General features: G+C 47.5%; 1 protein-coding gene across 22 annotated transcripts in view; it reads left to right on the top strand.

The window, feature by feature from the left end:
• The window catches only part of by (focal adhesion protein tensin), a 194,647-nt gene that overhangs the window by 101,281 nt on the left and 73,182 nt on the right, over nucleotides 1-20,184 (top strand). For 18 of the 22 annotated variants that reach the window (XR_013000064.1, XM_031971926.2, XM_031971925.2 and 15 more), the window contains one exon: nucleotides 4,758-4,940. The exons of 3 other annotated variants lie outside the window; for them this stretch is intronic. Coding sequence is in view for 18 of the 19 variants with exons in the window: in XM_031971926.2 (XP_031827786.2) it covers nucleotides 4,758-4,940 (183 nt within the window). In the remaining variant the exon portion in view is untranslated. Of the gene's footprint in view, nucleotides 1-4,757; nucleotides 4,941-17,537; nucleotides 18,001-20,184 lie in introns of those variants that run through there. One more of the 22 variants, XM_031971949.2, reaches the window with a different exon arrangement.

The following is a 20,184-nucleotide window of genomic DNA, read 5'->3' as shown; positions in this document are numbered from 1 at the left end:
AGCAGTTGAAAAAGGAACAGGAATCAATATTCAATAACCCTATCATCAATATAAATTCCCTCCGCCTGTAATACCTTCGGCTCCGAAAACCTGTTTAAATGATCCCGTCATTCCGAGAATCCCACTTCATCTCGCACCTCGATTTCCCGAAACGCAAGTAAACAACACTCGCGTAGCGTCGTCGGTGTCGCGGCCCGCTATCCGCCTTCCTCCCGAGCCGGGGCTAATTGACACTCTATCATCGATTTCCAATCTCGCCGGGCGCAATTAATAATAATTGAATTTAAAATCCATCGGCCCGGGGTACGTTGATAAATCGATTACACGATTGCGCCTCGATTTTTTCGCCGGAATTAATTAGGGACACGGAACGTTTCCTCATTGTACTCGGGGGGGAACACGTTGCCGCTCCACATTCCCCGTGTTTTCCTTTATCGACGTCGATATCTGGCTATTCAGATCACACTATAAGATCAACCGTTATCTATCACGTAATTCCTCTCCCTTTCCCCCCGACGTTCATGCTCGTGCACGGGACAGCGTGGCTCGCGCTCACCGACACACACGTGCACGCGGCCAAGTGACTTACGAGCAACACGGAAATTGATTGCGCCGCATTGACGCCCGTGTGTGCAACTGAACGAGCTCTCTTCCAGCCGGAGCCACTTTTTCCCCTCCCTCCACCGTTCGTGTCTCGATGCGTGTTATTGCTCGAACGACACTCAGCCACGGATTAGAGACAATTCATTCCTTTTTGCTCGCCACCCGCACGAATGTCCCCGCGCGCAACCAGACACGCTTTGCATGCCGCACAGGCGAAATATCGTGGCTCCGGTTTTTATCCCAGATCGACGATAAGACTTTACGAGCCCGGTCTTTAATGGAATGCGACGGCGAACGGAACGGAGATCTGTACCGTGACCCCTGTAATTGCTCGCCACTCATCCCCTCCACTCGCGAATGATCGCTGCGCGAGTCGCGTGTCAAGGTTAGGTTCTCTGCTGGCTCTCGCGATTGGTTCGATGACTTTTGCGAAGGTTTCGGAATGCTAGCGCGGTTACAGTACTAAAGTCGGAGACTATGATATCAGACGCTTCAGTCAGTAAATGGATTTACTTAGTAATTTCTCTAGAAATCATCTATATCTTTCTGGTAATTGTAAGATGAATTCGAAGTAAACTCTGTTACTCTATCAGTGTGACACGGATATTGCAATCTTTATAATTAAGAGACGGCTCCGATGAATCGAGCCGCAAAGTTTGGGCGGGTCGTGGTTCTCGGAACTGCACTGGATGCAGTTTATTGGGCCGCGTGCAATTCAGATAAACCGTTTGATAGGCCGCCGGGCGTTATCGGGCGAAGAGGATCGTAATCCTTGGCAATCGTCACTATTGACGTTTTATCTGGACGGAGAACTTATCTTCCGATCGGCTCGTTCCGAAGCCCGGTTACGTAACCGCGTGCGTGCTTTTCTTCCGTTACTTCCCTGTTGCTTAATTAAAACCACGCCTTTATTTACACGGAAGGGGCAATCGTGTGTCGGGTGTGAACGCGGCGCACCGGTGCCCGGCCGAGCGACCCTCGACGATCGAGTGGATCGATACCGGGGTACCGTGAACAGGTATCTGCCCGATCTCGATCGTGCTGGATCACCGTCGGGGTACCTGGTCGCTGCCCCCTTCGTCTAATTCGTATGTCTGTCCGGGTTCGCGTGGCGCAACGCGTTCCAGCGACGTTGCTCCGCCGTGGAAAACAATCCGGCTCGGCCGAGCGAACGTATCGAACGCGTTTCACGCCGAAAATGGAGAAATCGGCGCGAAGTCGAACGAAAAATTGCCTGTAATTGGACTAAAAGATCCGGACAGCTGATATCACCGTCTCAGAAGAAAATTGTAACGGATTCCGAACGGGCAGTCATGCACAGAGCGATCTTGAGTGGGAAATCGAATCGTTAGAAAGTGATTCTTTCGGAGGAATATACGAATCGTTTGTAGCAATTTGTTCCTATGCTACCTGTCCCGCGTTGATTCTACAGACATCTATAAAGAAGCTACTTCGCACTTGTACCGATTTTTCCATTAAGAGCAGGTTTCTCAGAGAAAATTCCTCGACCCAGACTCCAACCCATGAATTAGACAGCGATCTAGTCCAGACCTAATTTTAACCCATAAATTAAGCCATAATCTAACCGAAATCTACCTCTGGCTCGTGAATTAGCGCGCAATCCAATCCGGGCCCCCAAGAGAAAGATTTTATTCTACGTTCCACATCTCATTTATCGACGCAGGGGATCGGATCGTGTCGCGTGTAGTTTAATATAGCCAAGGCACTCTAGCCCGGATTATTCAGACGTAATTAGGAGTCGTCGTATCCGAGATACAAAGACAGGTACGCTATTGTAGACTCATTGGATTAAGTTATCTGCATAGCCGAGTGCTATTGTATTAGGATTAAAGAGGAATTTGCTGATGGCCTAGATCGGTGTGCTCGGCTGCGTAGAACATTCGTCTCCCCGGGACTTTATCCTCTCTACCGTGATAAAATAAAATTCTTTCGCCGTATCCGGAGCTCGTTCTCCGAATGCAACACGCCGGAAGATTGATCGTTCGCCGTCGCGGGACTTCGGAGCGATCCCGAATGCAAAAAGATGCGTGGCGATCGGATTTTTAAATGAGGCTGCGCGCTCGTGAATTAATGAGGCGCGCATAGAAATTCACGCGCTGCTCGGAAGAGGAAAACGGACGCGTGCTTCACTCGAGTGATCCATTATTTGCCGAACACACGGGAGCCTGTGTGCGCCGAGTGCTCTCCGGGAAATTTATTAATTGCACTCGAGGCTCGTCGATATACGGGAATTTATTAGAAATATTCGACGGTTTCTCGAATTATTTTATCTCGTATTTCATTATGCATTCCCCGGAACGTCCATTCGCTCTGCCATTAGATTAACCAGCGTACACCCGTTCGTACACATCATAATCTGCGTTTCATTGTGTATCATTTCAAACGGTTTCACATCGGTGAAACCGATTCGTTTTACGAACCCCACGAAAATACCCGACTCGTCTTCCCATATCTGATTTGCGTCGTCGAAATTTTCCAAGCCAGAATCAATTTCCCACAAATCCAATAGACTCGCCCAGAATATCAAACTGCGAAATCTATTTGTATCTCCATTCGGCCCACGGGAAAAAAGTTCTCGAAAAACTCGGTAACGTTCCGCGTGGAATCTCTGTGGCGTTGTCCGCGGCGTTTCGTTTCGTCGTTGTCGGGGTTGATTCGGGCCCGGTCGTTTCCCCGTAGAAAAATACGTGTCGAACGTGCCGCGACTTCGAATCGTAAGACGCAAATCGAGACGTCGAAAGCGGGTGCTCGCGGCGGAATCGAGAGGAACCGTAGCGAGTTTCGAGGAGGAAAAAAGGTGCCGTGACTTCTTCTTCCTCCATCCTGTGGCGCGATTTCGCGTGCAATTAACCCGCCGATGGACGAAATTGCTCGCGCATTGTGCTCGTAATTTTTCAGGTAAATATACAACCACGGTGGTCATTCGCGGGAATTGAAATTCCCGGTGGGAACAGTGACGGACGAAACGAAAGGACGAAAGGCGGCTCTCGATTCCTCCTTCGAGGGGGAATATCTCAATCCGAGGCGCTCGAAAGCGAACGACCGTCCAACGGACGCGAACAGCTTCATTTACGCCTCCTATTATACTCCCGTGCTAATCGTTATTATGGCAGGTCGTTGCATAACTGCAATTACCGCACCGCGAGGAACAACGTTTCTTCGGATTGCACCGTTGCACGCGATATTCCGGGCTCGCAGGGTCTACGACCTCCCATGGTGTTAGGTTCCCTTCGTGCTCCTTCACCCTTTGCGTTTTGAATTATGACACTTTTATTTTTCACTGCTATCTCCACCGTACACACGTGTGGGTACGTGTGCTAATAACGCGCGCAAGGGGTGAGACCGCTTCTTGCGATCGTTAGGTCGTAAATATGTATGGCCCCGCGCCTTAAATTATATCGAATTCGTAGGAAACGTAAGATTGTTGGGATTGCAGTATTTTAATGGGAACGCTGGTGTGGAATATCAGCGAGATATTAAAGGTTAAAGTGCTATCGCTTATGATTAAAGCGGAGAGGCCGGTTGCCCGTGTTTTATTGGACACACGGCAGATTTTTCATTATAACAAATGTTGAACGTTCGTTGAAACAGTTTCCGATTGAAGTGCATATTCGCTTCGTATTTTCAACCGGTAGATTCGAATTACAGGCAGAGAGTAATGGACAGTTTCAATCGCATCGTCGCGTAGGCTACACTTTCATCTAATCCAAATAAATTGTCGCGAGCGATAAGAGGCGGTAAATTAAAGTCTTACGAGAGAAAGAATTGCGAAATAAAATTGTACAAGGGTCGAGCCAGCTCGACGAACACTTTCTCGTTATTCCCGGCGAGTTGTTTCTGCGTAGACAAATGCGCCATTGCGAGAAGTTTTTCAGTGAAGCGTGCCGGCCGATCGTTTACGATACAATTGTTCGGAGGCAAATATCCGCGACTAATCGAACTGTGTCATCGCTGCGATATGATGTATAGCAGAACTGCGTGCAAACTGTTTGCTCGCTCTGATTCTTCAAGGATGCGAGGCGTTCGTAAAAGTCGAACGAGTATATTGCCACACGTGACCGCCGAACGCGAGCGATTTTCTGTTACTCGCGTCGGAATCGATGTTTCACGATTTCTTCGTTGTCGGGTTTCAGGGAGCTAGATTCCGGGATACCTCCCAGCAAATCCATAAGCAATGGCAGGCAGATCCGGCGAGAGCGTTTCCAACAGTTGGCACCGTTACCACTGGTTCCGTCTCCCCCACCTCCGGCGAGATTTCAACCCCCAATTCGACGCCCAGTCCGAGCCCTAGCCCGACCAACAGTCAACAAGTCGTGGTGAGTACCGATCACTTGTCATCGATTCGCTTTCTCTTCAAGGGTTTCCGGCGTTTACCTTAATGAGACTTGTCCAGACTTGTCCGGATTCATTTTAGACAGTTTCAATCGACATCGATGTACTTCACGCGAGCCGGAACACCGGAACACCGGAGAATCGTTCGATAAGTTAGACGTTCCATTTAAATGGAAAGTGATATTCTTTGTAACACCTTTGTCATCTGGCTGTTAAGTGAATAATTGTTCGATAAGTTATACGTCCGATTTAAATGGCAAGTGATATTCTTTGCAACACCTCTGTCATCTGGCTGTTAAGTGAATTTCTCGGAGGGTAAAAGCATCGTTGTTCAATAAATATCCGTTGAGTTGATTGTTCGTAGAACCGTAGGGATTATGAATGGTTCACGAGGAGGTTGCTATTTTTCAATAAAGGAACGGTTGAATAGAAGGCAGACACGCGAGAGTCCGAGAAACCCAGCCTCGTTTCGCAGACCAATAAGATTTTATCTCCGTGATTCACGAAACGGCGAAATCTCGATATACACGCGCCTCCGGGGCGTAAATCTCTGCGGAAGCCGCGAATACCCTTTGAAACTCTCCAGGGGTGTATCAACTGCAGCTACGATTCTCGCATACCTATGGGTCAGGGGTTGCGCGAGCATTGTAAAGGGTGTATCACGGATCGACAAGTGATAACCGCCTCCCCATATCATATCCACGAGCTGCTACAATCCGATCGTACCGTTCTCGCATAGTCAATTCTCTACTTGTCCCTCGCAGCCATCGTAATCCGATAATCGTATACTTTCCACTTTCCTATTCGACGAGCAATAATAACCCTTCGAACACATGCAAAGAATTCCACAGAAGTGTTACATCGAACGATACAGGAAGATATTCAATTCTATAGTGGTACTATATTATAGATAATGAAAGAGTAGATCTTGAGTAGTCGAGAACTAGGAATAAATATATGTATTTAATAAAATATGGAAACACGGACAACACGTAAAAATACAACTCAATGCCACGGAGGCTAACACACGACTCTCTTCCTGCAACTCTCTCATAGACATTCTCTCCTAAAAATCATTCTCTCCACAAGCATTCTTCTCACTCGCACTCGTCACAAACACTCGGATGCACCCCTGAAAAGCTGGCCCTGCAATCTTGGGTCCGCGGCGTTGCGCAGGCCACTTTCCCTCGACCGTTCTACAGCCTGTCCTTCACTCACACTCATTCTTACATTCACTCTTGAAAATACCTTAACCTACGCTAAAAATTCTAGATACTACAATTCTAATATCCTAAAGTTCATTAGTAAAACAATTTTCCAAGAGCTTAAAGGTATTTCCCTCGACCGTTTTGCAGCCTGTCCTTCGCTCACACTCATTCTCGCAATCACTCCTCTTAAAAATACCTTAACCTACTAAAAATTCTAGATATTCAATTCTAATCTCCCAAAGTTCATTAGTAAAACAATTTTCCAAGAGCATAAAGGCATTTCCCTCGACCGAGCGTGCTCTTTTAATTTTCTCGCCCCCGTTGAAATACAAAACCGTAATGCAGGCCAAACACAATCGGCCCGGAATTGAACTGGAACAGAGTTGAAACAGCGGGAACCGGTTCGTGGGTAGTATCGCGGAAGAGAAATATCGAAAATACACTCACGAAGTTGCGATTCGGCCGTTTTTCAATGAACGGGAACGCGTGGGACGTTAAACGAATCCTCGCGTCCCGAGCCGCGGGGCGAGGGAGGGAGGGAGGGGGGGGGGAGGGTTTCCCGGGGTTTCCATTTTTGTGCTATTACGCCGATTGCCGGTTTCCGGCGCGATGCAACCCGGCGAATCAGCAGAAAGCGAGGATATATTCAACGTCGGCGGGCGCCGCGCATACAACTGAACGCAACGGGCATTGTTCGTGAGAGACTATCGGTATGCGAGCCGTACATCCAATTGAACCGGTCGAGAAGTCGGGGGTTGGGTGCCAGGCCCGACGCAACCCCCGGTCTACGCCGCCATTGTGCTCCCACGACTGTGCGGAGTTTGATTCTAGGTCACCAGGACTTAATGAGAAATTACTAGCTGTAGGTATATGGAGACTTCCGGGCGAACTCGTTGCGTTGGAACTGATAGATTGGACCCAGGGTATATATCGGCCCGTTTTAATCACCCTCCGTAACCGGTTACGTTGATGGCGAGCAATAAAAGCGGAATCTACTCGATTACCTTCTGGTAGACGCTTTTGTCGTCGCTCCGGTGATCGAGTAAGTTTCGAATCATTATTCGGAGTAGATTTATCTGATATAACTCTTGGATTGTTATATCTGAATTCTTGAATTGTAACGTTATAGTTATATCGTCAGTTCACTGAACTTTTCGTAGTTTTAACCATTTGCGGACGAATGTCGGCATTTTGCTGAGATCAAACTTCCATGATTGGAATACCCAGTTGACAAATGATTTAACTGTTCGAACAGCAAGAAATCAGCACACAGTTTCCTTATTCTCTACGATTTAAGCATTCAGTGTTTAATTTAGCAGAATTTGCAAAAGGTTTCGTATACTTTCAACAATCTTCGTCCGCAAAGGGTTAATATTTGTTATCTGTATACGATGTTCTTAATATTTGTATTAGTCTTTAATCTTGTTGCATCGAAGGTTGATTCCACGAAATCTGCCTTTAATTTACAAAGTAGCAATCGTATCGGACACGAATTTCACCAGAAAAATAAACAAAAGTATAGCAACTATGTTATGCACAAGGTAGTCAATAAAAAGATAAGCTTATCAGTAGATACACGTAATTTATTGAGTCATTAAGACCGTTGTATAAATAAACAGCCACGAATCCGTGAATATTTCCTCGCGTAGCTGAATTCTTACGTCCATGCATTGTAGTTGGAAGTGAAATTGACGAATATAGAAGGAATCCCAAGGCCTGAACCGCTCGGAACTGGTTTCGTTCGTCGAGCTAGACAAAATATCGCGATACTGTGTCGCAATCGTTCGAGTTAATCTTGTTTTTCGCTCGCGGAGATCATCTCCGGCGCAAGGTTAACGACTAGCGCGATACCGGAGTATCGTTTCGCGGTGACGTCGACGGTAATTCGTGTACCAGCCGAAACGCCGATGATCCCATCCTTATTTTTTGCGCTGCTGACCCAATTAAGCAACTGCGGTGGGGAGAGAGAGAGAGAGAGTCCCTCCCGTAGATTACTATCTGCGCCGCGAATTCGGTCATCAAGCGCGCAAAATAAAACCGCTACGACGCGACGACGATGCAGGCGGAGAGCGTGCTACGGCGGAACCGACTCTGCCAACGGAACACGTCGAAAACGGTGTAAAGTCCGATCAGATTATCAGCGGTCGTTCAATTGCACGCGCGATCGGTGCCCGACATTATTATCGCATTAACGTCGATTAGTCGCTGCCCGGCCGGGCTCTCTGACGTCCAAACATTGTGACGCGATAAACAGCGGAAATTGAAGGCATTAATTAACGCTGATACTAATACACGGTGTTGCGCGAGCCGATTTCTATTGATAGAAATTCGAATCGAGCCCGTCAATAGGGGTAGCGATGGGCGAACGATTGATTGTTGTTGACGGCTCCGGTATCGATTCGCGGGATAGACTTACGCTACATTAAATATCGCTTTATCCACGATTATGCGAAGATATTCACAGACTTTTATTCAACTAAATACAGGTAAACAATTCCGTAACGCGTCGAATTTCGACGTTGCGCAACTCTAATGAAGATGATCGTCGGTTTATCTGCAACACATTTAGCACGGACTGATAGCACACAAAGTGTCTTATCTGCCTCTCGTTTACTACAGTTAGCTTCTCAACAACAACTTCTACGCCGAATCTTTCCGCAGTTACAACGTATACAGTCGTATAAACCTCAATCTTTGGTACCGACGAGAAGAGGTAAAAAGCAGGACCGACTAAAATCTCCGGGCCAAAAGAAAATCTCTCTCCGCGTCTGGAAGTCTGAAAATCCCACGTACCGCGCGGCGCGCCGTCAAAGGGGGATAAAACCTTGTTAAAAACTAGATCACTAGCCTCGTCGGTGACTCATCGAGCAATCGTATCAAAGATTCCCTTTCATTCGCGGAAATCGGGACGAGGCTGCCCGCGCGCGCCTCTCGCTGGTTACTTACCTTCCGGCATGCAAAGGAGTCACTACCCCCGAGCGAGTTGCTCGCTCGCGGGGCTTCCCCCCGGTCACGCAGGTGAGAGCCCCGTCTCGGGGTCATGATTAATCCTCGGTAGCGTTTCCCCCCGCCGACGTCGCCAGGCTCGTTTCGTCGGGCACGAGTTAATTAACCCGCTAGGAGGTGTTCCTCTCGCCGCGGCGAGATAAACGAACCAGGAGGGGGTCCGCGTTGGCAGTCGATCTTTCGATAATTAACGTCTTAATCGGCCGATGCTATCGCAATTACTAGCGCCGAATAAACCGCCGCGCGGCTCTCGTGTCCAGCGCGGATCGCGAACGAACGATTACAGCGTCGGCTCTTTCTCTCCCCGAGTTGCGTGTCCGGTTCGAGGAGGAGGGAAGCGATGAATCGATGAAATTCACGACTAACGTTTCGCGTTCCGGCGAGCTCGGCCCGCTGGAAATCGGTTGCTGCTTATGGTAATGCCCGGGGAACAAGAAAACGGGGAAGCTCGAGGGTCAAGAGGGTCGGCCGGCGGCGAAGGGGAAAAAATAGTGGCGAGCAGGTCCTTGAGAATCCTGCAGCTGCCAGTCGTCATCGGTTCATTGAACGCCGGGAACCCACCGCGCGCGCGTTTCGTATTGCCGCTCGCTCGGGGTTACGGGGTTAGGAAATAGGGTTGCGGACAGCGACTATTACGACGCAGCTGGATCGAGCATACCCGTGTTTTCGTTTTCAACGCCGGCTCCTTGAGATGCGCCACGACGACGGTGGCTACCGGTGGAGGATTCATTAATAATGACTCGCGTATTGGCCGTGACAAATTGCTCGGGGCTTTAGTGTCGCGGCAGCTAAGCTGACGGACGTCATTTTCCGTACTTAGACTCTTCTTGGTTTATTAACTTCCGATCTCTTCGGCTTTTTTCTGATTCACCTTGGATTATCTTTTACGAGGAGTGTGAGGATGTAGGTGTTACTGTTGGCCTTTCGCGATTGCGTTTGGAATAGTTGATGAAATGAGGTTGATTCGGTGGCTAGAAAATAGGTCGATATAGAATCGGATGGGAGTGAAATTTTCATCTGGATTGTTAACCCTTTGCACTCGGGAGGTGACTCTCAGTCGCCACTTGATTTCCTTCGTATAATGCATCAATCTGAGAAATATTGACGTAAAATAGCTTTGTCCGTCAATTCACGTGAATTTGTCGAGTTGGTTTTACAAAATATCGTCTTCGTCTCATCAGAAAATGTTGAAATATTTCTAGTGGAAAACTTCGGACTGCAAAGGGTTAACGCAATGAGGAAGTTGATTGCAAATGCGTCGCTTCCTTCTGTTTCCAAGTATAGCTACAAAGTGATTCTTATTCGCGTATATTGTTGGCGCGGTAGACAGTGATGCAGCGTTGACGAATGGCAATTAAGCAGTCTGCGGAAAACCGTTGGAGTTTCGCGGCTCTTTCGCCGTTCAGATAAGGCGGTCGAGTACAGGGCACCTTTGTTCTGCCCTTACTAGGGCGACCCACGCCGCATTTTCGATGCAATTAATCTTGCGTTGTCTTCCGAGCCGTGTACCAAACGACGCACGAATTTGCGTGGTGGGCGCTAGATACACACCGCGCCATTGAAGTCGTTACATCAGGCCGCGCATTAATCTTATTTAACTTAATTGCGCGGCCCGCTTTGTCAGTTGAGCATCCTCGGAACACAGGCGCGTAACGAAATTCTGGCCGTGTTCACGTGATCGCCGCTCGTTTCTCTTATAACAAATGGAGATTTTGGCAAGGTACCAATGCTTCTTGAACTGCGACTCACTCGAACGGGGAGAATGACGTGTATCGTGCTGCTCGGTGATTATCGACACATTTTCATACTTAATGGATACATTTAACAGTTGGTACTCCAGATGGTTTCGTGATCTATCGGCAACTGCAACTAATTTTTATGGTATCTCCGGAGAAAACGAGAAATGCTATAACATTCCTTCGATCTTTTATTTTCCTTCTCAGTACAAAATTTCGATGCGTGGAAAATTTAATTATTTTAAGGTAGTTTCTTTGATTCATCAAAAAAAATTAGGGATTAACCCTTTGCACTCGAAAGTTTCTCAGTAGAAACATTTGGACATTTTCTGATGAAATATAGACGACATTGTTTGAAACTATTATACTAATATAGTTATAAACTACTACTAAATATTCCATATTGTGAAATGTAATTTTAATTTAAAATACTGAATATTCAACTTCATAGTTTTGTATCAAATCAAGTGGTGACTGAGAGTCTTTCGAGTGCAAAGGGATGAAACATTTACACCTGGAATTCCTGTTGAAAATTGAATATTCGTAAAATTATGAAAGACACCAATGAATGATTACGAATAAATCCATTTCCAAAGTATCGTTACTATAATCACGATAGTTTTAGTTACTCCATTCTCAAGTGATACATTTTCCGCTTCCAAGGAAAATTCTAAAAGTGACGCAGTCGTTTACCGAACCCCAAAACAATCAGCCGCAGACGTAAACACCCAGAGGCCCTCAGCCCATCAATTTTTTCTCCGCCGACGGAAGTTCTCCAGCGGCTGCACTCGACCTTGTAAAAGTGCATAATCGAGCCTGTCGAATAGCCGTCCGCTCTCGGATGTTTTCGGAACTCGCTCAGTGTTTTCCTTTCGCCACCGAGACAAGAGTGGCAGTCCTAACATCTGCCCGCGTGGCACGCGTAAACGAGGACGGGATTTATTTACGGTGTTGAAGGGGTTGCTGGGTTCGATCTTCGGCGACAGAGCGCGACGAGGAGACAGGGATGGGGGGATGAAGCACTTCCACGCCAGGCACCGAGCGTAATCTCGTCTCAGTCGTTTCTTCCATCGACCGCCGCTACTTCCGGTTAAATTTAGACGTATTTACCGCGTCGACGCTTCGCTGCGCTGATTCACCGGGAGAATCCATCCGTCTTCGCCTGGAATTCGGTCTCTCGGACCGCGAAAAATAATTCGGACCACAATTTCCGAATCGCTTGGTACCTGGGTCGCTGAGAACGCGACGTTATAGAGGTTAATCTCTTGTCCCCTTTCTGAAAGTACGTTGTTTCGCTTATAACGTCGCGTCGACGATTACACTCGTTACGCTGAACGTCCTCAGTTGTACAATGGAATTAACCCTCTATGGGCTAATTAACTGAACAAATTATGTTCCATGATTGTAACAAAGTATCTGCCATTCGAAATTAATGAATACGCACATATGAAAACGAATTAACAATGTATATAGTTTGAATAATTTCATTAAATTAATATATTTTGTATCCTTCAAATTAGAATGGCATTGAACTTTCACGCCTGAGCGTACGAAAGTTCAAGTTAACTCATTATTTAATTTTATTATATTAATATATCGATATGTGACTTCAAAGTTACATGGGCCTACAAAGGGTTAAATCACAAGAACGCTTTCTTTTCAAATCAACGGTATACTCGTCGCGCAAAAAATTTCTATCCCTTCATGACGAGAGTACATCGCCGAAACAATTGCCATTTGTTTACGACGAGTATACTCGTCACTCGCAGCGAAGAGGTTGAATTGTTGAAGAAGGACCGCGATGTCCTCTCCGCATATTTCGTCCTCCACGTCGGTTCGCGGGGAAGTTCCGTTCGTACTTCGGCGGAGATTCCTCCTCGCGGACGATTTGTCATCGTTCTATATCGTGCGACTAGAATCTCGAGCGCCCCGCCGCCCCTGGTCCACGGATCGAACGCGGCGAGGGGGTGCACGGCTGCACCGGGCTCTAAGTGCATCGAAATTTATGAACCAGCGTCACCGAGCCCCTCGCCGCCGCCGCTGAACGATTAATGTCCCGCTCCTCGACAGAATTTTACGTCGGAACCGTGAAAAATGTTGCCAACCGTGAATCTCCTTCGAGCCACCAAATTGCAGTCACTTCTGACGGCTTTTTTCGCGCGCGGATTTAATTGCTTCTCTGCTCAGACGTCGCTCGGATCCGCTCTTTGTTTCTCGGACTATGTAAATTAGTCCGCAATTCAAACGTTCGAACAGGTTGAACTCCGAAATTTACTGTTCGAATTATTCGCCCGTGAAACGCGAGAATAATGAAGATATAAAATGACCGGATAACGAAACGCGGATCGCTTAATACCATTCGAAGTGTTCGGATCTCGAGTGCAGGAACCGTTAAGAGACTTTGAATCATTGAAATTGTTGAAATTATTCCGAGCGCAGCCTGTAACGTTCGAGAATACGTTCAAGTTGTATTAACCGAAACGCTTCCGCGGTTCGCAGACAATTCAGAAATCCAATCATAATTTATAAGCCATTATTAGCTGAGATCCCTCGGGCGTCGCGTCTCCGTGATTCGCGACGAACGCATTAAATCCGTCCGAATAAGAAGAAACCGTGTTAATTAAAAAGCCAAAGGGACGCCGCGCACGAAATTCTGTTTCACAAAAGAGCTGAACAAAAACGGGATTACGGTAAAACAGCCGGGTCTAATTTGCCCAGCTGTCCCGTCGAAAAAGTTCCGGCCGTGCTTTCTGCGCCGGCGCGATCTCGCTCGTAATAAAGATGTATCATTATAATCGTCGCCGATAAATACCGAGCGGAAAATTGCCGAGGGAACGCCAGTCGTATCCGTACGTGTCCGTTCGCATCGGTACGTGGCGGCAACACGCATAAACGAGATTTACACTGCCGTAAAGCATCGTTCGGGCGTTTCGCGCCTGGAAACCGGCTATCTTCGCGCGGCCGCGTCGACGAGCGTCTTCTAATTACGTCGGCGATTCGAGATCAATAAACAGATCGCGATTTTTCCCGCGGTAATGGACAAGCGACGCTCGGGATCCATTCGTCCTTCGCGATTCGTTTAAGAATCCTGCGCGCCAACAGGAAGGATTTCCATTAACGATTTTTCCGGGAGACGCGAGCGTTCGAATATGCAAATTCGAACGGTTGTAAACAAATATCGGGGATTAAGTGGAATTACATTCGCCGAGGTAATGATTTTATCGGTGAAACCCGTAACCGTAAATTCCTGTTTAATTCTATCGATATTTTAATTCGACCATTTAACAATAATTCCCGCGAACGTCCGCGCGAAGAATCGCGTCGTTCGGTTGTTACGAAAGGCAATGGAATCTCTCTCGGGATATTTCGCGTCTGCACGGTGTGGATCCTTTATGCTTCTTTTTCCGCGACGGCGTGGGTGGCGCGGCAACACGAGCGCCGTGCGTGTCCCTTTTTAACCGGCACGGCATGATTATTATTGTTATCGACGCCGAGTAAACGCCGATCGAGTTCCATTAACACAATGGCTACAAGAAATGGGTTGGAAGTGTCCGACGATATTGTTACCAGTCGCATTCGCTCCAATTCCTGTCCCCCATTGTTGCGCCGATTTGAACCCTTCGCTTGGTGGGGGTGGTATGCCTGTATAATGTGAGCTCTCCGCGCTTTGCGTCTCCATTGTGGTAAACCGGCCGATAGATACGTCCTGGTGGACCATTTAATACCTGTCAGAAGTTCTCTGTCGCTGCAAAAACACGGTCTTCTTTCGTCGCGAGCTTCTTGACAAGCTCCAGACATGTTTATAGAAAATATTCCTCGTCGATACTACAAATATTTGTGCAGTTTCGAACGATACATCCATTCAGATATTTTCTATGAGGTTTCTTAACTGAAATATTGTGCTCGATCGAGATTTCATTCAAAAGAGACATTATTTAGTATTTCTTTGTATTACGAGAAATACAAATTTCTCGAATAACGATGCAGCTGTAGACACATTTCTCTTATTATCTTTTTAAATACTGGTGCTATTTAGAGTCGCAGATCTCGTTACTACACGAACACAACGCAACGATTAAACGTCCAATTTTTCATCACTGCGAACACGCATTCTCATGCTCGCGCAAGTATAGATCGCTTAACGAGAAAATGCGAATCGTACATTACTCACTCCTTTGATCGCGGAATCATTAGAAACCGCAATAACAACTTGCAGTTTTATGAATCATCCCGCGCGCCTCTTTTTTCCCTTTGGAAACGCTCTCGCGGCGCATTCATTCGAAAATGAAGCGGTCCGCGGTCTCATCGCCGCGGAGAACCCGTCGAGAAGCCGCGTAATAGGTCCACTTAAGCGTATCGCGATGAGACGTCCCACCTGCTTTTTTACCATCGGCGAATTTAAGCGGAGCCAGTTTTAATTAAACAAGCGAAATTAATTTCTCGCGCGTTCCGATCGGCCCGGGTATGCGTACGGTTTTCGTGTCCGTTGCGAAACCGTGACCACTCGAGATCGATAAAAGACAAGAACGAACAGTCGGGGTCGCGCATTATTCGAATCGTTTCGAATTAATATGTATGCCAGATAATCTACCGGGTGAATACTCGTCGTTCGAGTAAGTCATTCAAGCAATAATAGCTCGTTATTCACAGAGGATCGTTATACCCATTTATTCGAAGGGAATCCGAACGAATTTCTCTTTGATCGATCGCGTATTCGCCGACTACGTTCGAAATAAAAACCAATCGTTCTACTCGAACGTAAAAATATTAAAATCTTCAAGCTGTACTCGAACATCTTGAAACATTAACCCTTTGCGTCCGAAGTGCTCTTCATTTCTCACTTCGAGGTTCACGTCGACGTTAGTTCGTTCAATGACAGCTCAATGTGACGCTCTATTTATTTATTCAAGAATATTTGGGAGTCTGTGAAATGTCACCTTTAAATGGTACAATTGCGATACAAATAAATATAGAAAAAACTATCAAAACAGGTAGAGGTTGCAACAAAATAGAATGTCGAGTCTGACTCGATGTCTCATCTCTGATGTCTTCTTTTTGCAATTATTAGAAAGGTGACAAATGTTTCTCTGAGAAATTATTAAAGAAATTCATTTAGCACCATGCAAATTGAATTGTAAATCAATTAAAGTCTGAACAGATGCACTCTTGGAGTTTCCATAATGAAATTTTCAAAAGTCAATCGAAGTGCTCGATAGCTTTAGTGTTAAATCTTCAAACTTGCTTCCTCGCACATTATACCTTAAAACCAAACGCATTTACCAGAAATACACAGAGCAACGGAAAAACAAAATTCCTGTCTCACGAAAACAGTTTCCGTTCTTCAAAACAATCAGCCACATTTTCCCGCAAACGATTCGCACATACCTCACCTTGCCTCGTCCGAATAAAATCTCGTCGAGTATAGGAGCGCGAAGGTGATAACCAGTTATTTCGCGAATTAACGAAGGCGTCGGTGATCAATTGCGCCCAATCGGAACGCGATCGAGGGATCAAGGACGGGGATGACACGCGGTTGAGGATCGAGGGAAGACGCGACGCGCGCGCGCGCGAGCGCCGGGATCGAGACAAATGATCCGTCTCCGCGAACCGGTTTCGGGCCGATAAAAGTGACGGGCAGAACGGGCCGCTCTGGTGGGGGATTGAATTTGTATCGATAATCGTCCCCGATACACGGGGAAATAATAATTCCTGGCCTAGCGCTGCTTTTTACTGCGTTTCCGCGCGCCTTAATCGCCGTATTTGCATATTCGTCGCGATACCGCTCGCGCTCGACGAACGCCTGAATATTTTCCGCGCGCATTTTAATGGCCGTCCCACGTAATTTACGACGCGGCTCCCGACGATAACCCGTGACGACTCGGTGCCGATGATTTGACGGATTCGTCCGGTTTTATATCCGCTTAATCGATCACGCGGTTTAATCGTTCTGGCTCGGGCCCGAAGGATAATCGATGCCAAAAAGGAGAACCGTGCGTTTTATCGGGCCGCGGACAGGTGAGCCGGGTTTATTGGGTGTTCGTGTACTTTTGGGCGAACCGCGGAACCTGTTTCACGCACTTCTGGCAACAGCTGCGTTGGATATGGCGAAGAGCCTCGAATAGTTTACCGTCGATTCGTTGAAACTCTTCGAAACATTCGTTTCCTACTTCGCTGTTATTTCCTTAAGCTCAGTCTTCAAAGCTCGCTTTGAGAATTGTTCCTTCTCCGTTGGAAACGTCGGAAAATTGTTTTAAAGACTACTATAAGATACAACATTTCCCCATCTCTGAAATAAAAACTCTTTACGAAGAATTGTAAATGTCGAAGCGTGACTATCCGAGATATTCGCATTCTCGAAGGGTGAAATATCGGAGGATCAACGGAATCGCGAGATCCGGCGGACAGGGGCGATCAGCGATCGTCGCGCAGAAAATCTAGCGATCGGATTCGGTTTATCAGCGTCGGCGGGCACGGAAAAGAAGGACGAACGAGAGTAGGAAGAGTGGCCAGGGCGAAAGAAGTGGAGAACAAGGAGAAACCGAGCGTGGTCTTGGGGCGCCTTAGCCGGGGCACCGCGCAGGCGCATTCCGGTATACCTAAACCTATACGTTCCGTGCGTGATCCGAAAGACACGAGCTCCATTCGAGTTCCGTCGGCTTTTGCCATCGAACGCGCCGCGTCTTTTGCCGTCTCGTCCGCGGTATTCTCGTCCCTCGCCGCTGACATTCCGATCGGGTAGAATAAAAACACCGGGAAACGAAACTCGGGAGAGAAACTAGTCCCATTAAGATCATCGATGACAGTGTGTCCAATTGAAAATCCTCTCGGCCGGACGGGATGCCGCGCGACTCCGTTCACGGACACGCACTTCCGGCGGCCGCGTCTTTAAAACGAGCGATGATCGAATCGACGGGACACAGTGCCGACGAAAATGACTCGCGATAGATCGTTGATCCACGACGGTGTGCAGAGTGCGACGACGTACCGGCCAGATCATTGATTCGTCCGCGCGCCGGTTGACAGCTGTCAACATGCTCTCCACTGTCCAGTGTCACGGCGACGTGCACCGCAGGAATTATCACGTCCCGTACACGGTGAGTGTTCTTTTTTTCCCCTCCGTCGCGCGCGTATTCGATCGGATCGGCCCGATCTCCGGACCGGCCGACTGGAAACGTCGGTCGGTCGCGGCTCGCGCCACGAAACAGAGATAATTAGCTGACGCGCCGTAGCGCGCGAGCGTTGGGCCCCTTCGATCAGCTATCTCTGGAATGATGTAAGTGAAACGGATGTAATGTTGTTCCAAGAAATTCCGCTGTCGTGTAACGCGGCCTGAAATAGAGATTACTTCAATGAACAGAGAACGCCGCGCGCAAATATCCTTCCTCCCCGCGCCTCGGGGCCACCGCGTAACCAACGCTCCGTGGAATGCCGGGTAAAAATAGTGGATTTTCGCGGCGCTTTTTGTCCGCCGGCTGACCGGCCGTCGACTTGAATGACAGCTCCCGCGATAAAACGGGGATCGGTCGTGTTGGTTCCAGAGACTGGCCAGATGAGACGCAGATTACTCCAATTATAGATTCGCGCTACTCCCTTGCTAACCGGCTGATAACGACTGCTGCGAGGGGAGGGTTTATCTGTGATTCCGAGCCCTTGCTTATAATTAGAATAGGAATCTTTGTCTGGGGACGTTAGGTAGCGAGGCTGGGATCTGATAGAAGCTTCTCAGGGGAACGTTTTCGTTGAGAAATACGAGATTTTTGAAATTTGTAGTTTGTAGTAAAATACACGGTACATATTAGGTGAACCGAATGTTAATTATTCCTTCGAAGTAATTTGTCAGAGAACATTCTGCTTCTAGCGAAGCGACTCCGATGAGTCGGTCTATCCCATCGATTTCATATTTCGCAGCTCCACAATAGACTTTTCTATCTAATCTTTACAACGTGTAACGTTCGAACAACTATCAACGTCGCCTTAGTATCGTCGCGAAATACGTTAGCGCGTTTCGTATGCGAAGCTCTAATATTTGCGGGAGCTATAAACGCTCGCGTTTCAGCATTGTGCACCGGTCGAACGGAAAATTTGCAATATTTCCCGGCGACGTGCTCCGAAATCGATGACACACGTGACCGTCGTCATTTTCTGTCGGCTTCGCGAGCATTATATTGTCGCGCGCCACGTGTTGCTCGCCCGTCGACCGATTTCTACTGCCAGGAAATAACGTGTGCGAAAATTGCGTCGCTTTTATCTTGGAAATGCATTTCCTTGCACACTCGGCGAATGTGTATCGGGCAAATATCGCGACCTCCCGGCGCCTCGCGTCATTCGTCTATTCTCGGTCGGCTGTTATCGCCGCGCTGCGCGCCGCGCGCCGTTCCGTCCGATCCGCCGCGGAATTTTCAAGCGGCCGGCCCCCCGGGTTTCCGCGCGCGCGGAGAAAACCCATGGAAATGTCTGCCGGCCGTAGATTAGATACCATAGACGCGTACCTCGGACATACTTCTGTCCGCGTTTCGCAGCCGAACGTGCTCTGCGCCCCAACGCGAGCGCATATTAAATTCCCTCGTGCCTCGAATCCCGAGATCGACGATTTTCGAACTTTCTCCCGCGCCGTCCGCTTCGAGTACCTCGCGCGAGACGAACGGTATACCTCGCTATCGCTTGTCTCTCGAAATTAACGCAGTTGTTTATTCTCTTTCGTCCGGCATTAGTATATATTACCGCGTTAACTAGAGGGAGGAATAATTTCTCTAATTGTATCAGTTATATTCGCTTGGAAGATTCGATATTTAAAGTTTGAAGGAAAAGGGAATATAGGAATCATCGAGGTATAGTAGATTAAGCGAGTATGTAGAGAAATATGGCGTAGATTGTTCATTCTATAGAGTATCTTATTATCTTATATCTTATTCCGTTTCGTCCGGCATTAATATATTTCGCCGCGTCAACTAGAGGGAGGAATAATTTCTCTAATTGTATCAGTTATATTCGCTTGGAAGATTCGATATTTGAAGTCTGAAGGAAAAGGGAATATAGGAATCATCGAGGTATAGTAGATTAAGCGGGTATGTAGAGAAATATGGCGTAGATTTATCATTCCATAGAATATCTTATCGCGAAGAATAAAAGAATACCCCTTATTCTCCATAATTCTCTGAGACTTCATATTTCACCGGCACAAAACCCCATTCCCGGGTCCTCGGCGGCATTCAGATCACACGCTCCGACCAGAAAGCGCTTTTTACGTCTTCCCCCGATTTCCTAATCGTCGAAAGTGA

The sequence above is a fragment of the Nomia melanderi genome, chromosome 1 (assembly GCF_051020985.1).
Source record: "Nomia melanderi isolate GNS246 chromosome 1, iyNomMela1, whole genome shotgun sequence".
NCBI lineage: Eukaryota > Metazoa > Arthropoda > Insecta > Hymenoptera > Halictidae > Nomia > Nomia melanderi.
Note: the sequence above shows the minus strand (reverse complement) of the source record. Positions and strands in the feature narration are given on the sequence as shown.